We start from the raw sequence: 24,589 nt of genomic DNA on the forward strand, positions 1-24,589 counted from the left end.
AGCAACTAGACAGGGTGACTTTTGGAGAGAGGTTGAATTTATTATTTCATTAATAAATTGAAACAAATGATTTATTAATGTATTATGTAAATAATATATTAATTATAAATAATATTATTTAATTAATAATTAATCGGAAATTAATTGGAATTAATTTTGGGATTAATTGAATTAATTAAAAGTGTAGGGGTTGTTTAGCAATTTAATGATAGTTAAGGAAATAGGCTCTAGAACCTCCCTAGAAAGGGTTGGACGAAAACTTCTAGGAAGGCCCTAGAATTTTCGTCCAAGGGCTCTTGGATAGGGATTCTTGGGCTGCTTGGTCCTTAAGCTAAGGACTTAGGGTTTCCTCCTAAAACCCTAGCTATGGCTCTAAGCTACCTCACTTATATAAAGAGTCTTGCCGCTTCACATTTTCGGCCACCTGAAACCCTAGACGAGCAACCAAAAATTTCAAGCCTCCTCCTCCTCTCTCCTCTCTCATCCTCTTACTTAGAATAGGTGTGATCTACTAGAGGCGTGACACTTGTGATGCTTGCTCTTAGGGTTCAAGAAGACTTAGATTTTTATTGTTATTACTACATAACAATCAAAGGTATGTTTACTAAACCTAGATATGATTTTCGAAAATAATATAGATCTCCTAGGGTTTTCCATTTGATGTTCAATGGTTTTATGTTCAATTAGAGAAAACATAGATAAAAAAATTAGGGTTGCATGTACACATAGGATTTTGTTTGTTATGCTCAAAACCCATCAATAACGAATTATATTACTGATAAATCTTATTTATAACATCACAATAATGACTATGAACGTATATAAGTTATACTTAAAGCACAGTAAAGTATAACTCAACTAAAAAGTTTTCTAGCGAAAAACCAGAAACTACACCGGTAAAACATCGAAACGAAAAGCTCTATTTTTCCGGACGCTCTAATGCTCCAGAGCTTTGCTACTGACACTTAAAAATTGTAATGCCCACAGATATTTGATAGATTTAGAGATAATATGCGTTAAAAATGACTTTTTGATAGATTATTTAGGATAAATAATCTTAACCAATGTTATGGTATATGTCACAAGGATTCTATACATATAAAGAACACATAAATCCGACTTATAACGAAGATGTTATGACCCGTTGAAGTTTCGCGATTTAAACCAGCACGACTCTGCGTAACGTAAAAAGTAATTTTTTGATAAAATAGATTTTAGCTTTAGTGATAAAAAAAATTCATAGTAATCGTCAAACCGAGAGCGTGCATATAGAGAACGTCTAAATATGACTTCATTAGAGGAAGTTATGATGTTTCTAAGATTCAGCATAACAGTATAAAACTCAGAAATTGAATTTTTGATCGGTCGATTTTTAGCTGAAACAATCCAAACGAGAATTGAAGATCTCGTTAATAGGAGTTCAACAACATAAAGACATTCGAAAACGGACGTCGGATGACAAAGTTATGAATTTTAATGGACTTTAACAGTCTAAGCCTATTAAAATATAACTTTAAAAATAAACTCAAAATTAGCCGATGAAGTCTAAACGAAAGTTGTAGATCTCGTCGATAGCTACATGCGGATATAAAGAACGTCAAAAAAGGAGTTAGATTTACAAGCGGGCGACACGTGTCGTGATCTGACACACCCCCTTCCTCCCCACGGTTTGCGATGAGATGGCGACATGTGGCACATTACGCCCAACGTAATGCTTATGTACGAGCGTATTGTGCTCCTGGCAGCCTATAAATAGAAGTCGAATTTCACTATTTTCTTCACACATTTTCATTCCAATATCTCCTAAGCTTCCTAAGATCCATAGGCCTTGTTCTACCACTTCCTAAGGGTTAGCAGTGAATCACCTGATATTTAGAATGCCCCGAGAAATAGAGCTTTCAGTTTAGAAGTTCTGCCCACGCAAAGTTCGGGGTTTTTTCTAAACCGCATCTAATTTGAGTTACGCTTACCGTGCTTTAAGAACAACTTAAGTTTAAGTTCATTATCGTTATTATGAACCTATAAAAAATATTTATCAGTGATTCCAAGTCATTATATTGATTGATCTACTCACGGGGATGATGACAAGGCTAGATTTAGTGAGGTGTATAAAATGGGCTTTCCAAATAGTATACTGTGTATACCAAACAGACCCTACCTCCAATATGATCTTACCTGGTTGTCCCTTATCAGCTATAGATCAGTAGACTTTCAATTAATGATAAATCTAAACTAATAAGTAGTCGCAAAAAATATTAGACTAAGACTTAGTGATAATGATACTAGGTTACGTCGAAGGAAAAGACAATTGCTAGAAGCGAAGCGTTGTCCGAGTTTTAAGTCATCACTTTAACAAGTGAGTGCATAGTTGCTTTCATCTTACACATAGATATGAAGTATCTAATTAATTAATTAATTGCTATATGTGCTTATATATAAAGATGTTATGTGTTAGATGAAATGTTATAAAGATAAGTTTATCTGATATATACCGTTTGTGTATTTTTATAAATATTGTACATTGGGTAACAAATGGCAATGAAATATGTGACAGTATGACAAAAGATATAGGCAAATATAGAATGTTATGACTTTAGAATTGTTATTTTACCAACAATGTAGTCAGTTAGCAAAGTGTAGGTGACAACTACCGGACTAAGTGATGATAGTCTCGTAGAAAACTGGGAACTATGGCCTTACTGCATATTAGATAAACATTGTCATCTGTGGAATTAGTGCCTATTAGATAGATACTGACAACTATGGACTTAGTGCCTATTAGATAAACACTGGAAGTGATGGACTTCGTGCCTAAACACCGGCAACGATGGACTTCATGCCTAAGTATTGGCAACGATGGAATTCGTGCCTATTCCTTAGGAAAAATCCTTAAGAATAAAAATAGAAAGAAACCTACAGACTAGTTTTGCGGAGAAATCCCTGTAACAGTATTGTTAGCAACAATGATCAAGATGACCCTTAGGATAAATACTTAGGGAAGAATAAATAGTAAAACGAGGATGGGTAATTGGGTTAATTGTTTGATAATTAAGCACATTAACTATAGTATTGTGGGTTGAAAACCTTATGTACTCACCAGGTTTCCCAACCTGACCCACTCATTTTATTTGTATCATAGGTATCGATGTGAAGATACATTACACTGAGATATTAAATGAGATGTAGATCATTAGTGTAAATTAATGTAAGGTCTGTTTATGCTTATGTTTTGTATCAGTTATGACATCCCAAGTTTTTAAAAGATATCAATGTTGAACGTTTCTTCAGAAATGTTTAATATTATCTAACATTGAAATAATATTTTTGGCACCAATTTCGCAACAAAAGAAATACTCTGTTTTTAAATAAGAATATATAAAAGTTCTAAAATGACCGTAAATTTGGGGATGTCACAGTTGGTATCAGAGCATTAGTTTAAACGAACTAGGAATTTATAGGATTTATAGACTTAAACATAGAATGCTAAGCGATGATTGTGAGATGAGTGTCTGCTATAGTTTGGAAATATGCCTGAATAGACACGAGCACTAGTTTATTTTAGGAAAGATGCCTAAATTACTTTTATATGCTAAATGATTTATGTTATAGCTATAAGATTCCTTATATGCTTTAGGATGCTATTGTTTGATCGGATCTATGGTCTATTGCTGACCGGATCTGAAATTTTATATGTTCAGGTTTCTAAACGTTTATTTACGGTATTAGACCCTTTCCTATCTATATTCTCGTCTCGGTACACTAAACGTCACTTTGGTGTATCGATCGACATGGTAAGAACATGAAGTGGATTAGGAAAGGGTAATCAGTAGCCTGAACCTTGTGTAATCGGGCGTGCACCTGAGGTCATTCCAGGTGTTGAACCTTTCATGATGGCAGGGGTCCAAGAAATGATTCTGGCTATGATGACTGAACAAAGGGAGGAGATGAGACAAATGTTACGTAATAATAGGGATGAACCCATTGCATCTGTTGTGCAAACTGAGTTGAATGATGAACAGTCCGAGGAAGGAAACTACACCCAGACTATTAGCCAAGCAGATCCAATAGTGGTTAGAAGAAACAAACCAAATGGAGGAAAAAATAGAAATGGATGCCAGTACAAGGACTTCATGGCATCCAAGCCACCAAGTCTTTCTAGTAACCCAGCACCGAGGAGTCTCTAATGGAGATCAAATTAAGAAGTAAGACTAGGTGTAGCATTGTCAGTTGTCAAGAAGTCCAAGAATTAGAAACTCAATAGAAAGGACGTGAGAGTTACGATTACCGCCTAAGATGGAAAGGTAACATGCGGTGTCAGTATACAAGCCCTGTTTTGTTGATGATTATGAGACGTAATCATCCTAAGGAGAGATAATTGTAATGCCGACGGATTCGACCTAGTCAATTTAGATATAATAAGCGTTAAAAATAATTTTTTGATAGAAGATTATTTAGTATAAATAATCTACAAAGTTATAGTATATGTCACAAGGATTCCGTACATATAAAGAACGTTGAAATCTGACTTATAACGAAGAAGTTATGACCCGTTGAAGTTTCTCGATTTAAATCGACACGACTCTGTGTAACGAAAAAAGTAAATTTTTGATAAATTACTTTTTACCCTTAGTGACCTAAACAAAAGTCGTATTATTCGTGAAATCGAGAGCGTACATATAGAGAACGTCTAAATCTTATTTCATTAGAGGAAGTTATGATTTTTCTAAGATTCAGCGTAGCAGTATACAGCTCAAAAATCGAATTTTTGATCGGTCGATTTTTATCTGAAAAATCTAAATGATAATTGAAGATCTTGTTAATAGGAGTTCAACTATATAAAGACAGTCAAAAACGGATGCCAGGTGACAAAGTTATGAATTTTTAACGGACTTTAACTATCTAATCATGTTAAAATATAACTTTAAAAATATATAAAATTAGCCGACAATGTCTAAACGAAAGTTGTAGATCTCGTCGATAGCTACACGTGGATATAAAGAACATAAAAAACGTATCTTGTATGTAAAAGTTATGGATTTTTCAAGATAATTAATTTTCGAATTAACAAGAGGGTGACACGTGTCGCCATCTGGCACACCCTCTTCCTCCCCATGGTTTGCGATCAGATGGCGACATGTGACACATTGCACCTTGCTTAATGCTTATGTATGCTTTGCATATCCATTATGCACAACATAATTTGTAGTACGCCCAACATACTGGACTCCTGGCAGCGTATAAATAAATGCCAAATTTCTCTCTTTTCTTCACACCTTTTCATTCCAATCTCTCCCAAATGCCCCACGTTCCCTACGCCTTATTCTACCACTTCCTAAGGGTTAGTAGCGAAGCTATGGAGCATCAAAAATCCCCGAGAAATAGAGCTTTCGGTTTAGAATTTCTCCACACGCAAAGTCAGGTTTTTTGCTAAACCACCTCCAAGTTGAGTTATGTTTACCGTGCTTTAAGTATAACTTATGTTTAAGTTCATTATCCTTATTATGAACCTATAAACAATATTTATTAGTGATTCCAAGTCATTATATTGATTTATCTACTTACGGTGATGATGACAAGGCTAGATTTAGTGAGGTGTTTAAAATGGGGTTTCCAAACAGATACCAAATGGACCCTACCTCCAATATGATCTTACATGGTTGTCCCTTATCAGCTATAGATCAATAGACTTTGAATTAATGATGAATCTAAACTAATAATTAGTCGCAAGAAATATTAGACTAAGAATTATTGATAATGATACAAGGTTGCGTCGAAGGAAAAGACAGTTGCTAGAAGCGAAACGATGTTCGAGTTTTGAGTCATCACTTTAACAAGTGAGTGCGTAGTTGCTTTCATCTTACACATAGATATGAAGTATCTAATTAATTAATTAATTGATATATGTGCTTATGTATAAAGATGTTATGTGTTAGATGAAATGTTATAAAGATAAGTTTATCTGATTTGTACCATATATGTATTTTTATAAATATTGTACATTGGATAAAAAAGGGCAATGAAATATGTGACAATATGACAAAAGATATAGGCAATGATAGAATGATATGACTTTAAAATTGTTATTTTACCAACGATGTAGTCAGTTAGCAAAGTATAGGTGACAACTACCGGACTAAGTGATGATAGTCTCGTAGAACACTTACAACAATGGACTTAGTGCATATTAGATCAACACTGGTAGCTATGGACTTAATACCTATTAGATAGATACTGCCAACTATGGAATTAGTGCCTATCAGATAAACACTAACAATGATGAACTTTGTGCCCAAACACCAACAGCAATGGACTTCGTGCCTAAACATTAGCAACGATGAACTTCATGCCTATTCCTTAGGACAAATCCTTACGAAAAAAATAAAAAGAAACCTACTGACTTGTTTTGTGGATAAGTCCCTGTAATAATACTGTTAGCAACGATGATCATGATGAGCCTTAGGATAAATTCTTAGGGAAGAATAAATAGTAAAACGGGGATCGGTAATTGGGTTAGTTGTTTCTTAATTAAACACATTAACTATATTATTGTGGGTTGAAAACCCATGTACTCACCAGGTTTCCTAACCTGACTCACTCAGTTTATTTGTATCACATGTATCGATGCGAAGATATATTACACTGAGAGATTAAAGGAGATGTAGATCATTAGTGTAAATTAATGTAAGGTATGTTTATGATTATGATTTGTATCAGTTATGACATCCCAAGTTTTGAAAAGATATCAATATCGAAAGTTTCTTCGGAAATGCTTAATATTATCTCACATTGAAATAATATTTTTGGGTCCAATTCCACAACAAAAGAAATACTCTCTTTTAAAACAAGCATAAATAATAGTTTCAAAATGACCGTAAATTTGAGGCTGCCACAAAAACTTCTAAAGTCAGGGCTTGAGTTGCGAGGAAATTTTGAGAGAAAACAGAAAATAAAATGGTTGAAAAATGAGAAAATTCAGAAACTATTTATAGTACTCACTAGCCGCCGCGCCGCGCCACGCCGTGCTGAATATGACATCCCCAATTTTACGGCCATAAAGGACTGATTTATTTATACTACGAAATTTGTTCCAAAAAATATGATAATAATATTATCAAAGCATTTCCTAAGAAATGTACTTTATTTATATTAAAAACCATGGGATGTCATCGTCAATACAGCACATAAGCATAAATGAAAGATTACAAGACTTAAAATAGTGCATTAACCCATCAGCCTACATTCCATTATCCTCTCATCAGAACCATCTCAACACATATGTGCTTTTGTATCGTTACCTGTGATACAAGGAAATTGAGTGGGCCAGACTTGGGAAAGTCTGGTGAGTACATAAGATTTCAACTCATAATAATTAAATTCTTTTTATAAAAAATTTCAACCCGATTACCCATTCCCGTTATCCTCACATTATGACCCTAAATACTAGTCTCATGGGACCTACCCTAAGGATCGTTGTAAGCATCGGGGTAGACAACACTGCTTAAGGGATTCCTTAGCAATGCATGTCAATAAGGTAACCATAATAAGGGGGGGGGGGGTGGAGTATATCTTTAGTGAACACATAATTTAAAAACACCTATAGGTTGCGATCCTGCTAGAGTTCCAATGGATTATCTAGAATAGTCCATGGTCGTCATCTATACTTCGGTAGACGACAAGATCATCTTATAAAGTCAAGTCCTTTCATCTTATAGTCATCTCATCTCATATTTTTCATTATCATCATCCTTTTTTCTACCTAATATTTTATAAGTATAAAATACATATACCATTTAATCAAGTAAAATCATATTATAATAATTCATCTAGCACAGATATCAAGAAGCACAGATAATAGGCACAATTAACATATAATCATCTAGATACTTCATATCTATGTGTATGTCGAAGGTAACTATGCACTCACTTGTTAAAGTGATGATTCGAAACTCTGGCAGCGCTTCGCTTCAGCACTTGACCTTTCCTTTGACGTAACCTAGTATCGTTAGCACTAAGTCTTAGTCTAACATTTCCAATGATATCCTAGACCTATCAATCATTCCAACAAATACTGATAGTTCTATCAAATAAGGATCAACCATGTGGGACAGTTGGGAGGCAGGACCATTTCGGCGTCTAGCCTTTCTGAAATCCAACAACCAAGCCAACATGAACAATGTAATCACCTCGCCCGTAAGTAGATCAATCGGTATTATAACTTGCAATTACTGATAATTCTAATTTATAGGTTCATAATAACGACTTATGACTATAAATATAACTTACACTGAAAGAACTATAGTGTAGCTTAACTTATTGAGGTTCCTCCTGAGAGAAGTTCGGAAATCGCACTCGTAGGACTCCTACTTGATTTAATACCTCAGGGGTTGTAGGGCTTCCCCGGAACATAAAAACTAAGTGAAAATGGCCTAAAAGTAAGGAATACTTGAGAGAAAAAGGTATAGGGTGTGGGGAGTGAAGCATATATGGAATGGAGCATTTAAAGGCAAGAAACATGAAGCGTTTCGTGCTCATATATGGTCATACTGCACCCTATGGGTGTCTTGGCTCCTATGGGCTTCTCCCACGTGTTGCTGCGTCACTCGTCTACATGCACCTCTTCTAAAAAGTGCCACGTGTCACCTTCCTATGGTGCCATATGTCAAAATATCATTGGTCCACAACGGCATGTCTGGGAAGAAAGGGGCTACCCCAACATGGCCACGTGGCTCTCTCTCGTCGTGCCATGTCATCAACGCGCGTGGCGCACTTCGCACATGATTTTCTAGATTTTCAAAATGGACTAACTTCTTCATACAAGCTCCATTTTTGACGTTCTTTATATATCCCCAGAAATCTTTCAATGAGATCTAAAACTTTCCTTTAGACCCCAATAACTAATTCTCACTCTATCAAAAAATTATATTTTTTTATAGGATTAGGTTGTTAGAAATTATTGCAGAAAGTATAACTCCTACATAGGGACTCCATTCTCGATGACATGTTTATCGACGGATTCCTATTAACGAGATCATCAACTCTCATCTAGATTGTTTAGGCTAACAATCAGCCAATCTGAATTTCAATTTTTGTGTCTGCACTGATGCATTGAAACTTCGAAAAATCATAACTTCCTCTTACGAAGTCAGATTTGGACGTTCTCTACACGCACACTCTCGGTTTAACGATTACTATGACTTTCTTTTAGGTGACTAAGGCTAAAGATTAATTTTTCAGAATATCACTTTTTACGATACGCAGATCTATGTCGGATTAATCGCAAAACTTTGAAGAAACATAACTTCTTCATACGAAGTCGGATTTCAGTGTTCCTTATATCTATGGAATCCTCATCTCGACTACTTTATCTTTCATCAACGATATTCATCCTAATTTTTATTCTATTTTGATGTGTATTTCATTCCTGTTTTTATTATATCATTATAAGTACGTATATTATATATAATTGCACAAAACACTCATAATACTCAATAATCCCCTTTATTGAATCCATATAAATGTTACAATTGTTGAACCTAACTATTACATTATCTTATTAATGCCTAGCGAGAAACGTGGGCGTTACAGTGACGATGCTCCGTTCAGGTCTTGCGACATGTCATCGTCTCCTTCGTCCACATCGTTGAGTCGGTTGAAAGAAAGGGTTGTTGCCTTGCCACGTATCGCGTCATAGTTGGTCCGGGTCATCACTTACTGGGTATTTTTTGTAATCTTAAAAAAATCATACCTTTCGCACACGAGATCTGTTTTCAAAGTTCTTTATATTCCCAGTTTCATATCGACAAGTACTACAACTTTCATTTATATTACATCGACTAGTTCACATTCTATTTTTAATTTACAGTCTATGAGAATCAAACTGTAAAAGACTTTACAAAATTCATAACTTCTTCATACCTTAAGGATCATTGTAAGCATCAGGGTAGACAACACTGCTTAGGGGATTCCTTAGCAATGCATGTAAATAAGGTAACCATAATAAGGGGGGGGGTGGAGTATATCTTTAGTGAACACATAATTTAAAAACACTTGTAGGTTGCGATCCTGCTAGAGTTCCAATGGACTGTCTAGAATAGTCCATGGTTGTCATCTATACTCCGGTAGACGACAAGATCATCTGATAAAGTCAATTCATTTCATCTTATAGTCATCTCATCTCATATTTTTCATCATCATCTTCCTTTTTTCTACCTAATATTTTATAAGTATAAAATACATATACGATTTAATCAAGTAAAATCATATTATAATAATTTATCTAGCACAGATATCAAGAACCACAAATAATAGGCACAATTAACATATAATCGTCTAGATAATTCATATCTATGTGTATGTCGAAGATAACTATGCACTCATTTGTTAAAGTGATGATTCGAAACTCGGGCAGCGCTTCGCTTCTAGCACTTGACCTTTCCTTTGACATGACCTAATATCGTTATCACTAAGTCTTAGTCTAACGTTTCCAATGATATCCTAGACCTATTAATTATTCCAATAAATACCGATAGTTCTATCAAATAAGGATCAACCATGCGGGACAGTTGGGAGGCAGGACCATTTCAGCATGTAGAGTTTCTAAAATCCAACAAGCAAGCCAACATGAACAATGTAGTCACCTCGCCCGTAAGTAGATCAATCAGTATTATAACTTGTAATTATTGATAATTCTAATTTATAGATTCATAATAACGACTTATGACTATAAATATAAGTTACACCGAAAGAACTAGAGTGTAGCTTAACTTATTGAGGTTCCTCCTGAGCAAAGTCCGGAAATCGCACTCGTAGGACTCCTACTTGATTGAATACCTCGGGGGTTGCAGGGCTTCCCCGGAACACAAAAACTAAGGGAAAATGACCTAAAAGTAAGGAATACTTGAGAGAAAAAGGTGTAGGGGGTGTGGGGAAGGAAGCATATATGGAATGGAGTATTTAAAGGCAAGAAACATGAAGCGTGTCGTGCTCATATATGCTCATACTACACCTTATGGGTGTCTTGGCTCCTATGGGCTTCTCCCACGTGTTGTTGCGTCACTCGTCTACATGCACCTCTTCTAGAAGGTGCCAAGTGTCACCTTCCTATGGTGACATATGTTAAAATATCATTGGTCCACATCGGCATGTCTCGGAAGAAAGGGGCTGCCCCAACATGGCCATGTGGCGCTCTCTCGTCGTGCCATGTCATCAACGCACGTGGCGCACTTCGCACATGATTTTCTAGATTTTCAAAATGGACTAACTTCTTCATACAAGCTCCGTTTTTTAAGTTCTTTATATATCCCCGGAAATCTTTCAATGAGATCTAAAACTTTCCTTTAGACCCCAATAACTAATTCTCACTCTATCAAAAAATTATATTTTTTTATAGGATTAGGTTGTTAGAAATTGTTGCAGAAAGTATAACTCCTACATAGGGACTCCATTCTCGATGACATGTTTATCGACAGATTCCTATTAACGAGATCATCAACTCTCATCTAGATTGTTTAGGCTAACAATCAGCCAATCTGAATTTCAATTTTTGTGTCTGCACTGATGCATTGAAACTTCGAAAAATCATAACTTCCTCTTACGAAGTCAGAATTGGACGTTCTCTACACGCACACTCTCGGTTTAACGATTACTATGACTTTCTTTTAGGTCACTAAGGCTAAATATTAATTTATCAAAATATCATTTTTTACGATACGCAGAGCTATGTCGGTTTAATCGCGAAACTTCGAAGAAACATAACTTCTTCATACGAAGTCGGATTTCAGTGTTCCTTATATCTATGGAATCCTCATCTCGACTACTTTATCTTTCATCAACGATATTCATCCTAATTTTTATTCTATTTTGATGTGTATTTTATTCCTCTTTTTATTATATCATTATAAGTATATATACTACATATAACTACACAAAACACACATAATACTCAATAATCCCCTTTATTGAATCCATATAAAGGTTAAAATTATTGAACCTAACTATTACATTATCTTATTAATGCCTAGTGAGAACTGTGCGAATTACAGTGACGATGCTCCGTTCAGGTCTTGCCACATGTCATCGTCTCCTTCGTCCACATCGTTGAGTCGGTTGAAAGAAAGGGGTTGTCGCCTTGCCATGTGCCGTGTCATAGTTGGTTCGCATCATCAGTTACTGGGTATTTTTTGTAATCTTAAAAAAATCATATCTTTCGCACACGAGCTCTGTTTTCGAAGTTCTTTATATCCCCAGTTTCATATCAACGAGTACTGCAACTTTCATTTATATTACATCGACTAGTTCTCATTCTATTTTTAATTTACAGTCCATGAGAATCAAATTGTAAAAGACTTTGAAAAATTCATAACTTCTTCGTACAAACTCTGTTCTTGACGTTCTTTATATTAATGGATTCATATTTACGAGAACTTAAACTCTCGTTAACATTTGTTTGGCTAAAAAGAAACCGATCTCCATTTCACTTTTTATGACATACATTGTTGTGTCGGATTGAACTCGAAACTTCCAAAATTCATAACCTTTTCATACGAAGTCAGGTTTATGCGTTTTGTTTATACTCATTGAATCTTCATCATGACTACTAAAAATTTCGTTAAGATTATTTATCCTAAAGAATATTTTATTTAAAAGTGTTATTTTATCGCTCAACGATAAATAAATAACAGGACTTTCTACAAATATTATATACTCATAATTGATATTTGTCCACATAATGTATATATAGCATGTAACGCATATAACGAATAATTATCCTACTCGAGAATTTTAATTATTCAATAAAATGAATAGTTATAACTAAAATCACTTAATCAGTTAGCCCTAACTTATAGGCGTTACATTTAAAATGCACAAATAACTCATGCTTAATACAAGAATGAGTATCCACTCACTCCCTATCCACTATCACACCTTGAATCGTCAAGTGTTTGCCTTTTGTTTTTATTGAAAATACTGTAAAAATACTTAGTATTCCCATCACCATTGATAAACCACCTAATATTGGTATTTTGCCCTAAGGCAGCCATCTCTAAATGATTTATCTCACAAATTTGTTTCATTAAGTAGATCTTCCAGCAACAATGTAATAGTTCCTTTCCCCTATCAATCTCCGAATCAAGATCCGCCAGTTTATTAACAATGGAGGTTTTAACCCCATTTCGATTCTCCTATAAGTCGAATTCCATGCCTTAATGTTTTGCTTTAAATGTGCAGCTTCTTTTAAATAACACCATCCAATTTGATTCTATAATCCCATCCGTCTTCTAAGAGTCTTCCATAACTTGTACAAAGCCATCCGTAGAAAACCAAGAATGAAAAATTCTAAAAGAAGAAGGGCCATAATCTAAATCCATTTCTTTTAGAAGAATAGGTTGATGATCAGAAAAATGTTTGTGTAAAGTAATGTCTGTCAAATGTGGAAAAAAAACTCCAAAAGACCTTCTAAAATGAGAAACCTATCAAGTTTACTCATTTTCCGCAGCCACTCTATCACACCAAGTAAAAGAATAACCACCAAGAGGAACATCAATCAAACTAGCATTCACAATAAAGTTATTAAAAAGGCTTGGAGAATAAGAATGGAAATTTGACCCATACCTTTCACTCTTATACCAAACTTCATTAAAATCACCCATCAAAACAATCTCACCCTACCATCTTAAAAAATAATAATAAGATAATCCTAAATCTTTTTTTCTCAGAAAGATCTTGGGGAGCATAAATAGACACCACAAGCAAAAAAGTTTAAGTAGGAACCCAAACACCCTCAACTATAACTTAGTGATCATGTCACAAGACTTTAATTTTAGAAAACAAATCCTTATCCCACACACAAAGAATCCTGCCTGATAAACCTTAGATAAATCATAAGAATAGTTAAAATGATTATTAACCCAAACCGACCGCACACCATAAAGATCCATATGCTTTATTTTTGTTTCCAACAATGATAAAAACGAAACCCGATGTTTACCACATAAATTCTTCACCCCAAGATTGTTTCTCCACCTTCCTTAGCCCTTGAACATTTAAAGAAATAAAATTCATTGCAAACCATCCTCTCCTCCATGACTATTAATAATTTCATCAATGTTTTTAGTGCAACCATCCATAGAGTATCCTTTAGCTAGACCAATTTCGATAAACAAATTAATTCATCAATTAATTTTCTTTTGAGGTTTCCTAGAAATTGTAACCGAGTCACCAAAAAACGATTAAGAATGTCCATACCCTTTCTTTAAATGCTTAGCACGTGAGTTTCATTGACACTTTTATTCAGTTGGTTAGTGTAATTAAAAGAATTAATTTCACACTCCTATTTCCTGTTGTTCTCCAAGTCAAGTGGGGCTGATTTCTAACAAGAATATCCATTAGAAACTTCAATAAAAAAAATTCTACAATGATGATTCACTACATACACCACATTGCTGCTTGAAACTCCCAACCCTATGGCCACCTTGATGATGCCAAGAGCTTACAGAAGGCTACCGAGGACTAGCAGAAACCTGCACATCAGCGGGAAACAACTGTTGTTGCCATTTTTCTTATTGAACAAAATTAGAATGTTGGTTTGGAACTCCTTGCGATTCATCCTCCTCGTCCACCGTCTCCACACACAAAATTCTCTATTCACCTTCTTCAAAATTTTCATTTATATTGTCATCGTCCCAATTATTATCCTCCTCCAACTTAGATCACACGTAGATTACTTAGGGGTTGAAATTATTTCACAACCCCAATAATGGTTAGTGCATGATTATAATTAAAAAAGCATCCGTCATCTAGAATCAACATCGAGTCATCATTACCTTTTTTATTGACAGCCATATTATCTTATCCTCCTGTAAAGAACGAAACATAAGATACAAGGGTTGTGTTAAGTCTATGATTCATATTTTTTTCCTTCCACATTCCTTCCACCACCATCTTTATTCATCATTTGGTGACCCCTTTGAGACCATGTGATATTGGAAACAAGTTTGAATTTCCCAATCCAAATAGAACATAAATTCGACACCAACAACTCCACATTAGTAGTCTTAGAGAATCTGACGAATGCATAATGTTTGCCCATCTTTGAAAGCCTTGTAGCAATAAAAACATCAAACATAGTTATGTATTTCTCACATACCCTCCACAATAGTTAAAAAAGGTACATATTTTACATAATAAAACTATCTAAACATTATTAATTTTCATGTTTCATATTCAACAACGATCTTGATGTGTATGTATAAAAAATAATTATCCCTAAAATATTTTCCATCACTTGACAAGTTCCTCCTCTTTGGCCTCTTCCAACTCACGTAGCCCTCCCACCTTCTGCTCAATCTCCTCGATCAACTCCTCACGCCACAACTCTGATCTCGCCTTTTCTTCTATATCTTCTTGCTGTGTACCAAATATATAACATATCTTGCATGTTAAAATCAAAATCTAATGATTTTTAATGAAAAAAAATTACCTTTTCATACACCCAATGCCCAGTTCCATCTCCTCCATCTTTCCTATAATGTTCTGAATCATAATATGGATCCTGATAAAGATATTTCATGCTCTTTAGAAACATTTTGAATCCTAAATCACGGGGAAATGTATAAACTTGCTTACCTTTGTCGAACCAAAGAAACAACATCCCCAAACAGTAAACATGATGTAGAACGTATCTGTAACAAGAATGGAGCAGGAAGTAGCATCATCAATCAATAACAAATGGATTGAATTTGATCAAGTGTGTTGTGGTTCTATGAGAGAAATTAATGAAGACTCACAAACGTTCTTGATGGATTGATCGCTGAGATGCCATATGGATTTGTGGGTGATGAGGTCTCTTTGGCCTTCCATATGCTCAACTAAAACCGCCATTAATGTCAAATCTGGTAGAGCGTTCAATCTACTCTTGTTGTTATCTTCACCAACTGAATGCTATGTTCATATTGAACTTGTATCATTTTTTTGATGAATGGGAAAAGAAAAAAGTGTTTAATTTGAAGTCAAACACACGATCGACTTTAATCATTCATTCTCTACTATTTCATACTTTGACTTTTGAAGTCAAACAAACTATTTTGATACAATGATACTAATATATTTTTAGGAATTGATTAATTGAATTTTGCATTTAAGAAATTGATTAATCCATATCCATACAAGGTACAAATACTATATATATATATATATATATATATATATATATATATATATATACTTATACTACTTTATAATACATACATAATTGTGGGTCCTACAAATTTTAAGACTAAAGTCTTAAAAAAAGGAGATGGATTTATAACCATTAGATTTAATATAAAAGGGTTAGATTTAATATAAATGGCTTAGATTGTGATCCTTGTGAACATGTTTAGACCAATAGAAATTAAACATTATGACTAAACTCTTAATATAAATACTAGACATTTACTCTTTCCATGTCATATGTAACCGTGCAGCTAATAACCCAAAAACCCTAGAAACTTACCAGCCACCCCTTCACCACGATTCTTACTTCCTTTCTATATAAACCCTAAAAACCTTTAAAACCACTGATAGCCTCCATGTGCGCTACAATCACTGTTTTAAGCATCGATTCAACCACCTCTGCTACCAACAAAACACTTCGATCAACACAAAAACGACATATCTCTTTAGCATCATTCCACTTTGCCGCCAGGTAAACAATGAGGCGATAGCCTCACCACTACTGGCAACCACTTATGCATAGTTGCTCAACGAACAACCACCATCTCTTCTACTATCTCTTCTAATGCCTTTTGAACTCCTTCTACGGCTCACTCCACAGCTACAGTCGTTGACAACCATCTGCAGCTCTCTCCACCGGTGACTACAAGCAGCCGCTAACTACATCAGCCACACATCTCTCTTTGTCGGCCTCTGCCTCTCTTTCGTCGAAAACTCTAAATATAAACTCTTAAATCTCCATTATTGTCTAAAACCATTAGATGTGTTACAACCAAATCCATATATATGGGTTTTGTTTATTTTTTATACATGGATTTTAATTAATATGTGATTTTAGTGATTTGTGCCATGACGAAAGCTAGAATATGGAAAGCACACGGTTTGATATCACGTGATCGATTTTTGTTCTTGAATATATTTTGTATGAGTTTTGACTGAAATATGTATGCTCTTATTAATTCAATTGTTGTATGAGTTCTGAGAAAATTAATTCAATTTTTTTACATTTAGCATGGGCTTTGAGAAATATGTATACTTACTTGAGCGACAAGTTTTAGATTTCGTATTGCATTTTATAGATTTTATAGTTAGGTGTAAATTCAAAAAAAATTATATTTCATATCTCTATTTTGAACTTGTAGATATTTAGAAAAAGGATTCAGATATGTGTTAATTTTATATATATTTTGAGAAAAAGTTTTTATATTGATTTTGTATTTCTATGGTTTGTTATAGCAAAAAGTTCAAGTTCAATATTGTATTTTTATATATGTTGAGTAAAGGCAAAACGGATTTTAATATAAGATAATAAATTAGAGTATTTAATCTGTTTCAATAAATGTAATATCACACTATAAAATTTTCTTTGCTTTTCGGTAGATTTTATGGTTTTAAGTTTTAACAACAGATTATATAGATAAAACAATAAGATAGTGCTTTTGTGGTTTTTAGTTTTTAGTAAAAAATAGTTACGAAAAAGTTGTCCTTTGAGAAGTTGTATCGTCAACTTCAATAGTTGTAAATTCTTGAACGTATGCCAAAAATGTTCTCGATTTATGTAAAGATGATTTAAATAACCATAATTAAATGCATAAATGCGACTGTTATTAAAAAAAAGTGCCAAAATAACAAAGGGTGGGGCCTTAGCCTGTTGCTACGCATCTATAATAAGGAAAACATAATTACAGCCAAATTAGTTTTAATGAAAAATAAATGTATTCTTTTTTTTTGAATACATCAATGATCAAACATATATAAAAAAAATGTGTTCATCAATGCATTAATAATAGTCTTTAATTTTTAAGTTTGTTAACTTTTACATTTAAACCTTTCTAATTTATCATACTTTTGACTTTTTAATATCTTTATTTTAATGCTTAATTATTTGATAAATTAGTATTTTAACATAAACATAGTATTTTATAACTATAACATTATGATTGATTTTAATGAAATGGTAATATCATTTTGTTGCAGTTGTACTAAATAATCTTTATCAAAAGACTTCTAGCTCACCGGTATCCGGTGTTGTCCTTTCTCTTTAAGGTTGACAGTTCAAGTCCCGTTGTGGAAAGAAAAATTATTAGATGTTCGCCGTATTGCCCAAATTAAGTTATATTTATTAAACTCGATTCCGGTTTCCAATTTGAAGGAAACAGGAATTGCAATACACCTTCGAATGCACATTTTAGCATCCTACTTATTTTTATATCATTGTACTTAAAAATAGCAATGAACTTTCTAGAAATAGAAACTATCCACCGAAAGAAAATACTTGACGCAAAAAACAAACTAATTCTTGCATGTCTAGAGACAACTGATCGCCGAAATGAACAAATATCTGGAATGAAACAAACTGAAAGGAAACAATCTGACGACCGACGAAATGACACTAAATTTCGTTCCAAACTAATCGCCGGAATGAAACAAATCGTCGCTGCCGCATCGCGTGAGTACGCTCCTACTATATATATATATATATATATATATATATATATATATATATATATATATATATATATATATATATATATATGGTTATGTTATAATGTGGATAGACAACTATTGTGCGGACGTGTGGATATTGATATTCTATGAGAATTACTAAGAGAATAAGTTGTTTAGTAATGTTAATATGTTCAATCTCACACAAATATTGTCATTTTTCATTCATTTTCACTAATTCTTATTAATTTTTTTTCATGCATCATTTTTCACTTATTTTTATTCTTACAGAATACGACTCAATAAACATTCTGACAGAATGAGAACAATAAAAAAAATCTATAATAAACTCATAGACGATTTAATTAGTGAGAATGTGTGATGATGACAATAGTTATATAAGATTGAACGTATTGATATTATCAAACAACATATGTTCTTTGTCATTCTCACAGAATAGCACTGTCCATATGTCTGCACAATAGATATCAATCAACATTTTAACCTAGCTCTCTCTCTCTCTCTCTATATATATATATATATATATATATATATATATATATATATATATATATATATATATATATATATATATATATATATATATATATAAACGACGAGTTAATATGCGTTTAGGAGTGAATCTAATACCTTATTGTTAGAAATATCTTAGGATTGAATCCAACACCTCCTATATACACTTTTATCTTACCAATATCTTAGGATTGAATCCAACACCTCCTATATACACTTTTATCTTACCAACAATAGGTTCAAAAGCAGCAACATATTATTATATTATTACGTAATAAGCTTTATTGTATGATTGTTATAAATTTAATACTTATATTTATTCTAAAAACTAATGTCGGTGGCCTTTCTTTTAGTTCTCCGACGTTTTACTTTTTTTTTTTTTTTTTTTCATTTTAAACCCTTTTCGTTTTATGTTTTTATTGCTATTAACCCTTATTTTATAAAATGATATTCTAAACGCCTCTAGTTTTTAAATTATTGTTTTTACCCCTTAATTTTGCACTTTGTAGATTGTCACTTTAGCCTTCATCATTTCTTAGTTTTTGTGTTTATTTCATATAGTATATATAATATGATTTTTCTATAATTATTATATTTTCAATTTTGTAAAATGTCATTTTAACCTTTTTAACTTTAAATTTTATAAAATGTATCTTCACCCATTCGGCTTTAAACTTTGTAAAATATCGTTTTGACCCCTTCGACTTTGAACTACATATAATTGGATTTTCCTTATTAACTTCTGTTCATTTAAGGTTGTCAAAATTTTACCTTAGATTTAGAACTTTGGTTCGTGAATCTAAAAAAATATATATTTGTTTTTTTATGTACGTATCGATATAAATTCAAGTTTGTCTATATTTCAACGTAACTTATTTTTACGTTTTAATGCTTATATATATATATATATATATATATATATATATATATATATATATATATATATATATATATATATTCTACGTGTGAGTTGATCACATAATAATACATTTTTTTATTTGAACTGTCGTGTTTTAACATAATAAAATAATCTTACTATTATATATATATATATATATATATATATATATATATATATATATATATATATATATATATATATATATATATATATAAATTCAAGTTTCTTTACGTTTTTTTGCCTATTTTTATGTACGTTTCCTTCGGTCGCATATAATACATTTTCATTTAACGGTAATGGTACCGACCTTCTATATTAATTTACCAACAGATACAACAATGTCTAACTTTTATCAATACAATCATCAAAATTCAACCTAAACCCGTTACTGCCGCCGCAACGCGCTGCGGGTAAAATTTTAATACTAAGGAAGAAAATTAAACAAATTAATTAGTCAAGACATATTGTTGTTATTATTATTGAAAATATTAAGGAAAGGGTTAGTTGTTGCAAAAAGGAAATGAGTGAAGTTAAAATGTTAAAAAAAAATCAAAATATGCATAATCAACAATCTTGCAAAATTTTGAAGTTTAACGTCAAGAAGATGGGGTTCCCAAATTTGAAAATTATAACAACCCCATTATCAGAGGATTCATAATCGCCATGAATCGCAGGAAGATGAGTAGAAGATACTAACCAGATGTAAGCCATTGACGAATTTTGAGCCTGAAAACTGCCTGAACTGAAAATCAAGAAACATGATTTTAAGTTCACTGTCATCTATTTATGTGCAGAATCTTACTAGAAATTAACGGTAAAGTGGAAATGATTACTGATTTTGAAAATGGATTCGAGTCCAATCTTGTTGTCTGCAAAGAGGGCTTATAATGGAGGTGAGGATTGATCATTTTGAAGCTCATAATTGCTTCTGCCATGGATGATGATAAGGAAACAGACCAACCTTCAAACCCTTCTTTTTTGTGTGTGCTGTTTTGTTGGGTGAAAAAGAGGATAAGGAGCCCATTTGTAACCACCCTTTCATTTCGTCTAATGCTCTATATAAAAAATTTACATTTCTAGTTTGGATTATCTTTAAGAGCATAGTTCAATCAATCTGGAAGGGTATGTAATTATGTATATTTTAAAAAGTAGAAATTAATTTAAAATATGCATTGAATTAAAATATGTTAAATACAATTTACCTTAAACATAAAATCTCTACACCGTTTATTTTTATCGGAAAATGATTTAGTAGAATAATGAAACTATCAATTTTGTATATATTTATTGATTTTTTAATGATTTGCCATTAAATTTATAGTGTTTAAAGAATATTATTTTGACAACTATTGAAAATCTAGCCGATTTATCATGTGCTCTAGGGCACATATTAGAAAATATCTTGTATTTATATTTGTGTTCAACAAACAGCATTCAACTTATATTTTTGTACACAATTCATCATTAAACTAACTTTTATATATATTTAGTCACACTCATCTTCTTCGGCCATCATCAATTTTCTCATATTTTCTCCGGCCAACACAATTCCAAAAGAAGAAAGGAAATGTCATTTTACATGTTTGTTTTTTAAAACATTGCAGGGCGCAGAGTCTCATCCTTCTCTTTTTAGGTGAAAGCGCTCCTACACATTTTACCATACGTAACTTCCTTCTTGTCGATACTCACATATTTCCCCACCCCTCTCCCTCTCCAGTTACTTTATGAAATTAAGGTTGAGCTAGGTCAGTCTGGGTCGGTTTTTGGGTGAACCTGAACCCAAACCAACAAGTTTGATTTTTAGATTTTGAAGCCTATTGGGTTCAGTTCGGTTTCTTTGGGTTGATGGGTTTTGGGTTTCATTTCACCACATTGAGTTTTTAGTTTTTCCGTTTCAACATAATCGATAATAATAATAATAATTATAATAATAATAATAATAACAACAACAACAACAACATATTGAATGTAGTAACTCATGCTTAAGCACTAACTTATGTTTTTAGTTCTAACTAAATAATATAATAATTATTAATAATATATTAGATGTATTAAATAAATTATATAATATGTGTGCCGTTTTCAGTTCTTTGGGCCAGTTTATGGTTTGGTTTTACATATTCGGTCGGTTTCAGTTTTATGGGTCGGTTTTAAAAGTCCAAACTGAATTTTTCGGTTTTAAACAATCCAAACCCAAAGCCGAGTATGTGGGGTTAGGGATTTTTCACTAGGGGCGAGCAAAATCGAAACCAAAAACCGACAAAATCGAAACCGAAAAACAGAAACCAAATCCAAAGTCGAAGGTTTGGGTTTGGCTTCTGTTTTTCGGTTTCGATTTTGTCGGTTTTCGGTTTCCATTTTGCTCACCCCTAGTGAAAAACTCCCTATCCCCACATCCCCTCTCCCTTTTCTTCTTGAATAGTGCTCCACAAGTAACCACATTTGTTCAAGGTTATAATTTTATTATTGGAATCCCAATTTAGATTTATTGGAGGTTTGAGTTGTTTTTAGGTTTGAATGTGAGTTTGTATCAATTTTTTAGGTTGAATCTTATTTAATATTAGCTACTTGGTGGTGGAGATGGGCGGTTGTGATGGCGAATTGTAAAGTCCCAAAAACCATAGTAAATTTTTTTTCATTTCTCAAAAGACATTTCCATAAAACCCATAAAAGTAATCAATCATTGTTTCAAAACATTGCCATAAAAATCAAAGTATCAATATCATCTCTCAAACATAAATCAACAGGATGATATGTACGATCACACCTTCACCTTCCCTCAATCATCTGAAGTACCTGAAACATTTAAATCCACAATTGCAAGCCAAAGCTTAGTGAGTTCCCCCAAAATACCCAACAAAACAATACATATACAATGCATGCACGCATGAGCCTACAGTCTACCTGGACCTCCTCGCAAGGCCTACAAGGCACCTGGACCACTCTACTAAGCCTACAGTCTAACCGGACCGCTCCCTTGGGCCTACAGTCTTCTTGGACCGCCTTGCAAGGCCTACAGATCACCCGCACAATATGCCAACATATGAAAACAAACAAACAATCAAACAATAGCCAACAATGCAAGTATCATATCAGATCTACTAATCTATCATATTACTACAACATACCAACATCCTACACACAAGGATACATACTGCAGTACAAAGTATAGTGAGAAAACTCACCTTGTAGTCTAATAGATAAACAACACATCTAACACAATCCAAAAACGGTTAGTACAATTCACCTATACAATAATTAGGGAACATTTCTTAATCTATATCCCAAATCCCTCAAATTAACCTAAAGTGAAACTTGGTCAAAAAGTAAAAGGTCAACGGTGAAAGTCAACGATCAAAAGTCCAACAGTTGGTCACCACATCGTGGCAAAGCATTTTGCCACGTCGTGATGACCTCACGACAAAACAATGGCGAAGACCACTTAACGCCACATCGTGGAGGCTAACCCTCCATGTCGTGGGTACTTTTCTGAGCAGCTTAGTGCATTAAGCTATTAATCATTAAAGCTACATATCCATACTTTCCAGAAGGCTTTCTCTCACCTAATGAATCATAAAAATTGGTGTTTTATAGAGATGAATGTCCAATCCATGTCTTGAACTCCAACTTGGTAAAAAATGATGAAAATAAGGTCAAAATTGTTGGATTAGGTGTTTAAGCCAACAACTAAATTGGTATGTACTTGAATTAAAAGCAAGTCCTTTTTGGGTTGCCCTTAAAACTAGTAATTAACATAATGACTTTTGGAGAGAGTGCTTGATTTATTGGTTTATTATATGATTAATAAATATCAATAAATAATTTATTAATGTATTATGAGATTAATATATTAATTAGAAATAGTATTATTTAATTAATAACTAATCATAAATTAATTAAAATTAATTTTGGGATTATTTTGATTAAATAAATGTAACATCCCGATGATAAGGTACTTCTAATTTTAAACCTATAATTTAATTATGTTACATTTTGGTCCCTAAGTTCAAGAAAGTGTGCAAAAGACCCCTAGTGGCATTTTCATAAATAAGCCTTGAGGGAGTATGCGTGTACGCTGAGTGTACTAACTAGTACGTTGGGCGTACATCTTGTACGCGCGACGTACTTTTTAGATATGGAAACCCTAATTTTTAGGGTTTAGCTCGTATATAAACCTCAGTATAACCTCATTTCCCCTCACCTCATCAGCCGCCTTTCTCTTAGATCGTTCTTGCAACCCTAATTTTCCTTGTGGAGCCATTCCAAGCTTAAGAGTGTGCGTTTTTGTGCTTTGAAGAAGAAGGAATGGAGTAAAGCTCACCTTGGAGGAGTAAAGCACTTTGGATATGGGATTTGTACCTCATTGGCAACCCTTTTAAGGTATAAAGCTTGAAACTTTATCCCTCCATAAAATAGATCTATAAATGGGTGTTTTAATGATGGTTTTGGTCCCAAAATGTTAGATCTTGAGCATGACATGTTCTTGACCCATTAACC

General features: G+C 33.2%; 1 protein-coding gene across 1 annotated transcript; it reads right to left on the reverse strand.

Annotated features, from left to right (window-relative positions):
* Positions 1-15,070: 15,070 nt before the first annotated feature.
* Positions 15,071-21,119, reverse strand: PNSB4 (NDH dependent flow 6). The gene is made up of 6 exons (XM_079053700.1): positions 20,926-21,119; positions 20,790-20,834; positions 15,786-15,939; positions 15,625-15,680; positions 15,479-15,550; positions 15,071-15,405 (listed from the first exon to the last, which is right to left on the reverse strand). Exons 1-6 carry the CDS (start codon positions 21,025-21,027, stop codon positions 15,280-15,282), a joined length of 555 nt encoding a protein of 184 aa, XP_078909826.1. The 5' UTR covers positions 21,028-21,119; the 3' UTR covers positions 15,071-15,279.
* Positions 21,120-24,589: the final 3,470 nt, after the last annotated feature.

This window comes from Lactuca virosa, chromosome 5 (genome assembly GCF_052849685.1).
Source record: "Lactuca virosa cultivar CGN04683 chromosome 5, Lactuca_virosa_CGN04683_v6, whole genome shotgun sequence".
Lineage (NCBI taxonomy): Eukaryota > Viridiplantae > Streptophyta > Magnoliopsida > Asterales > Asteraceae > Lactuca > Lactuca virosa.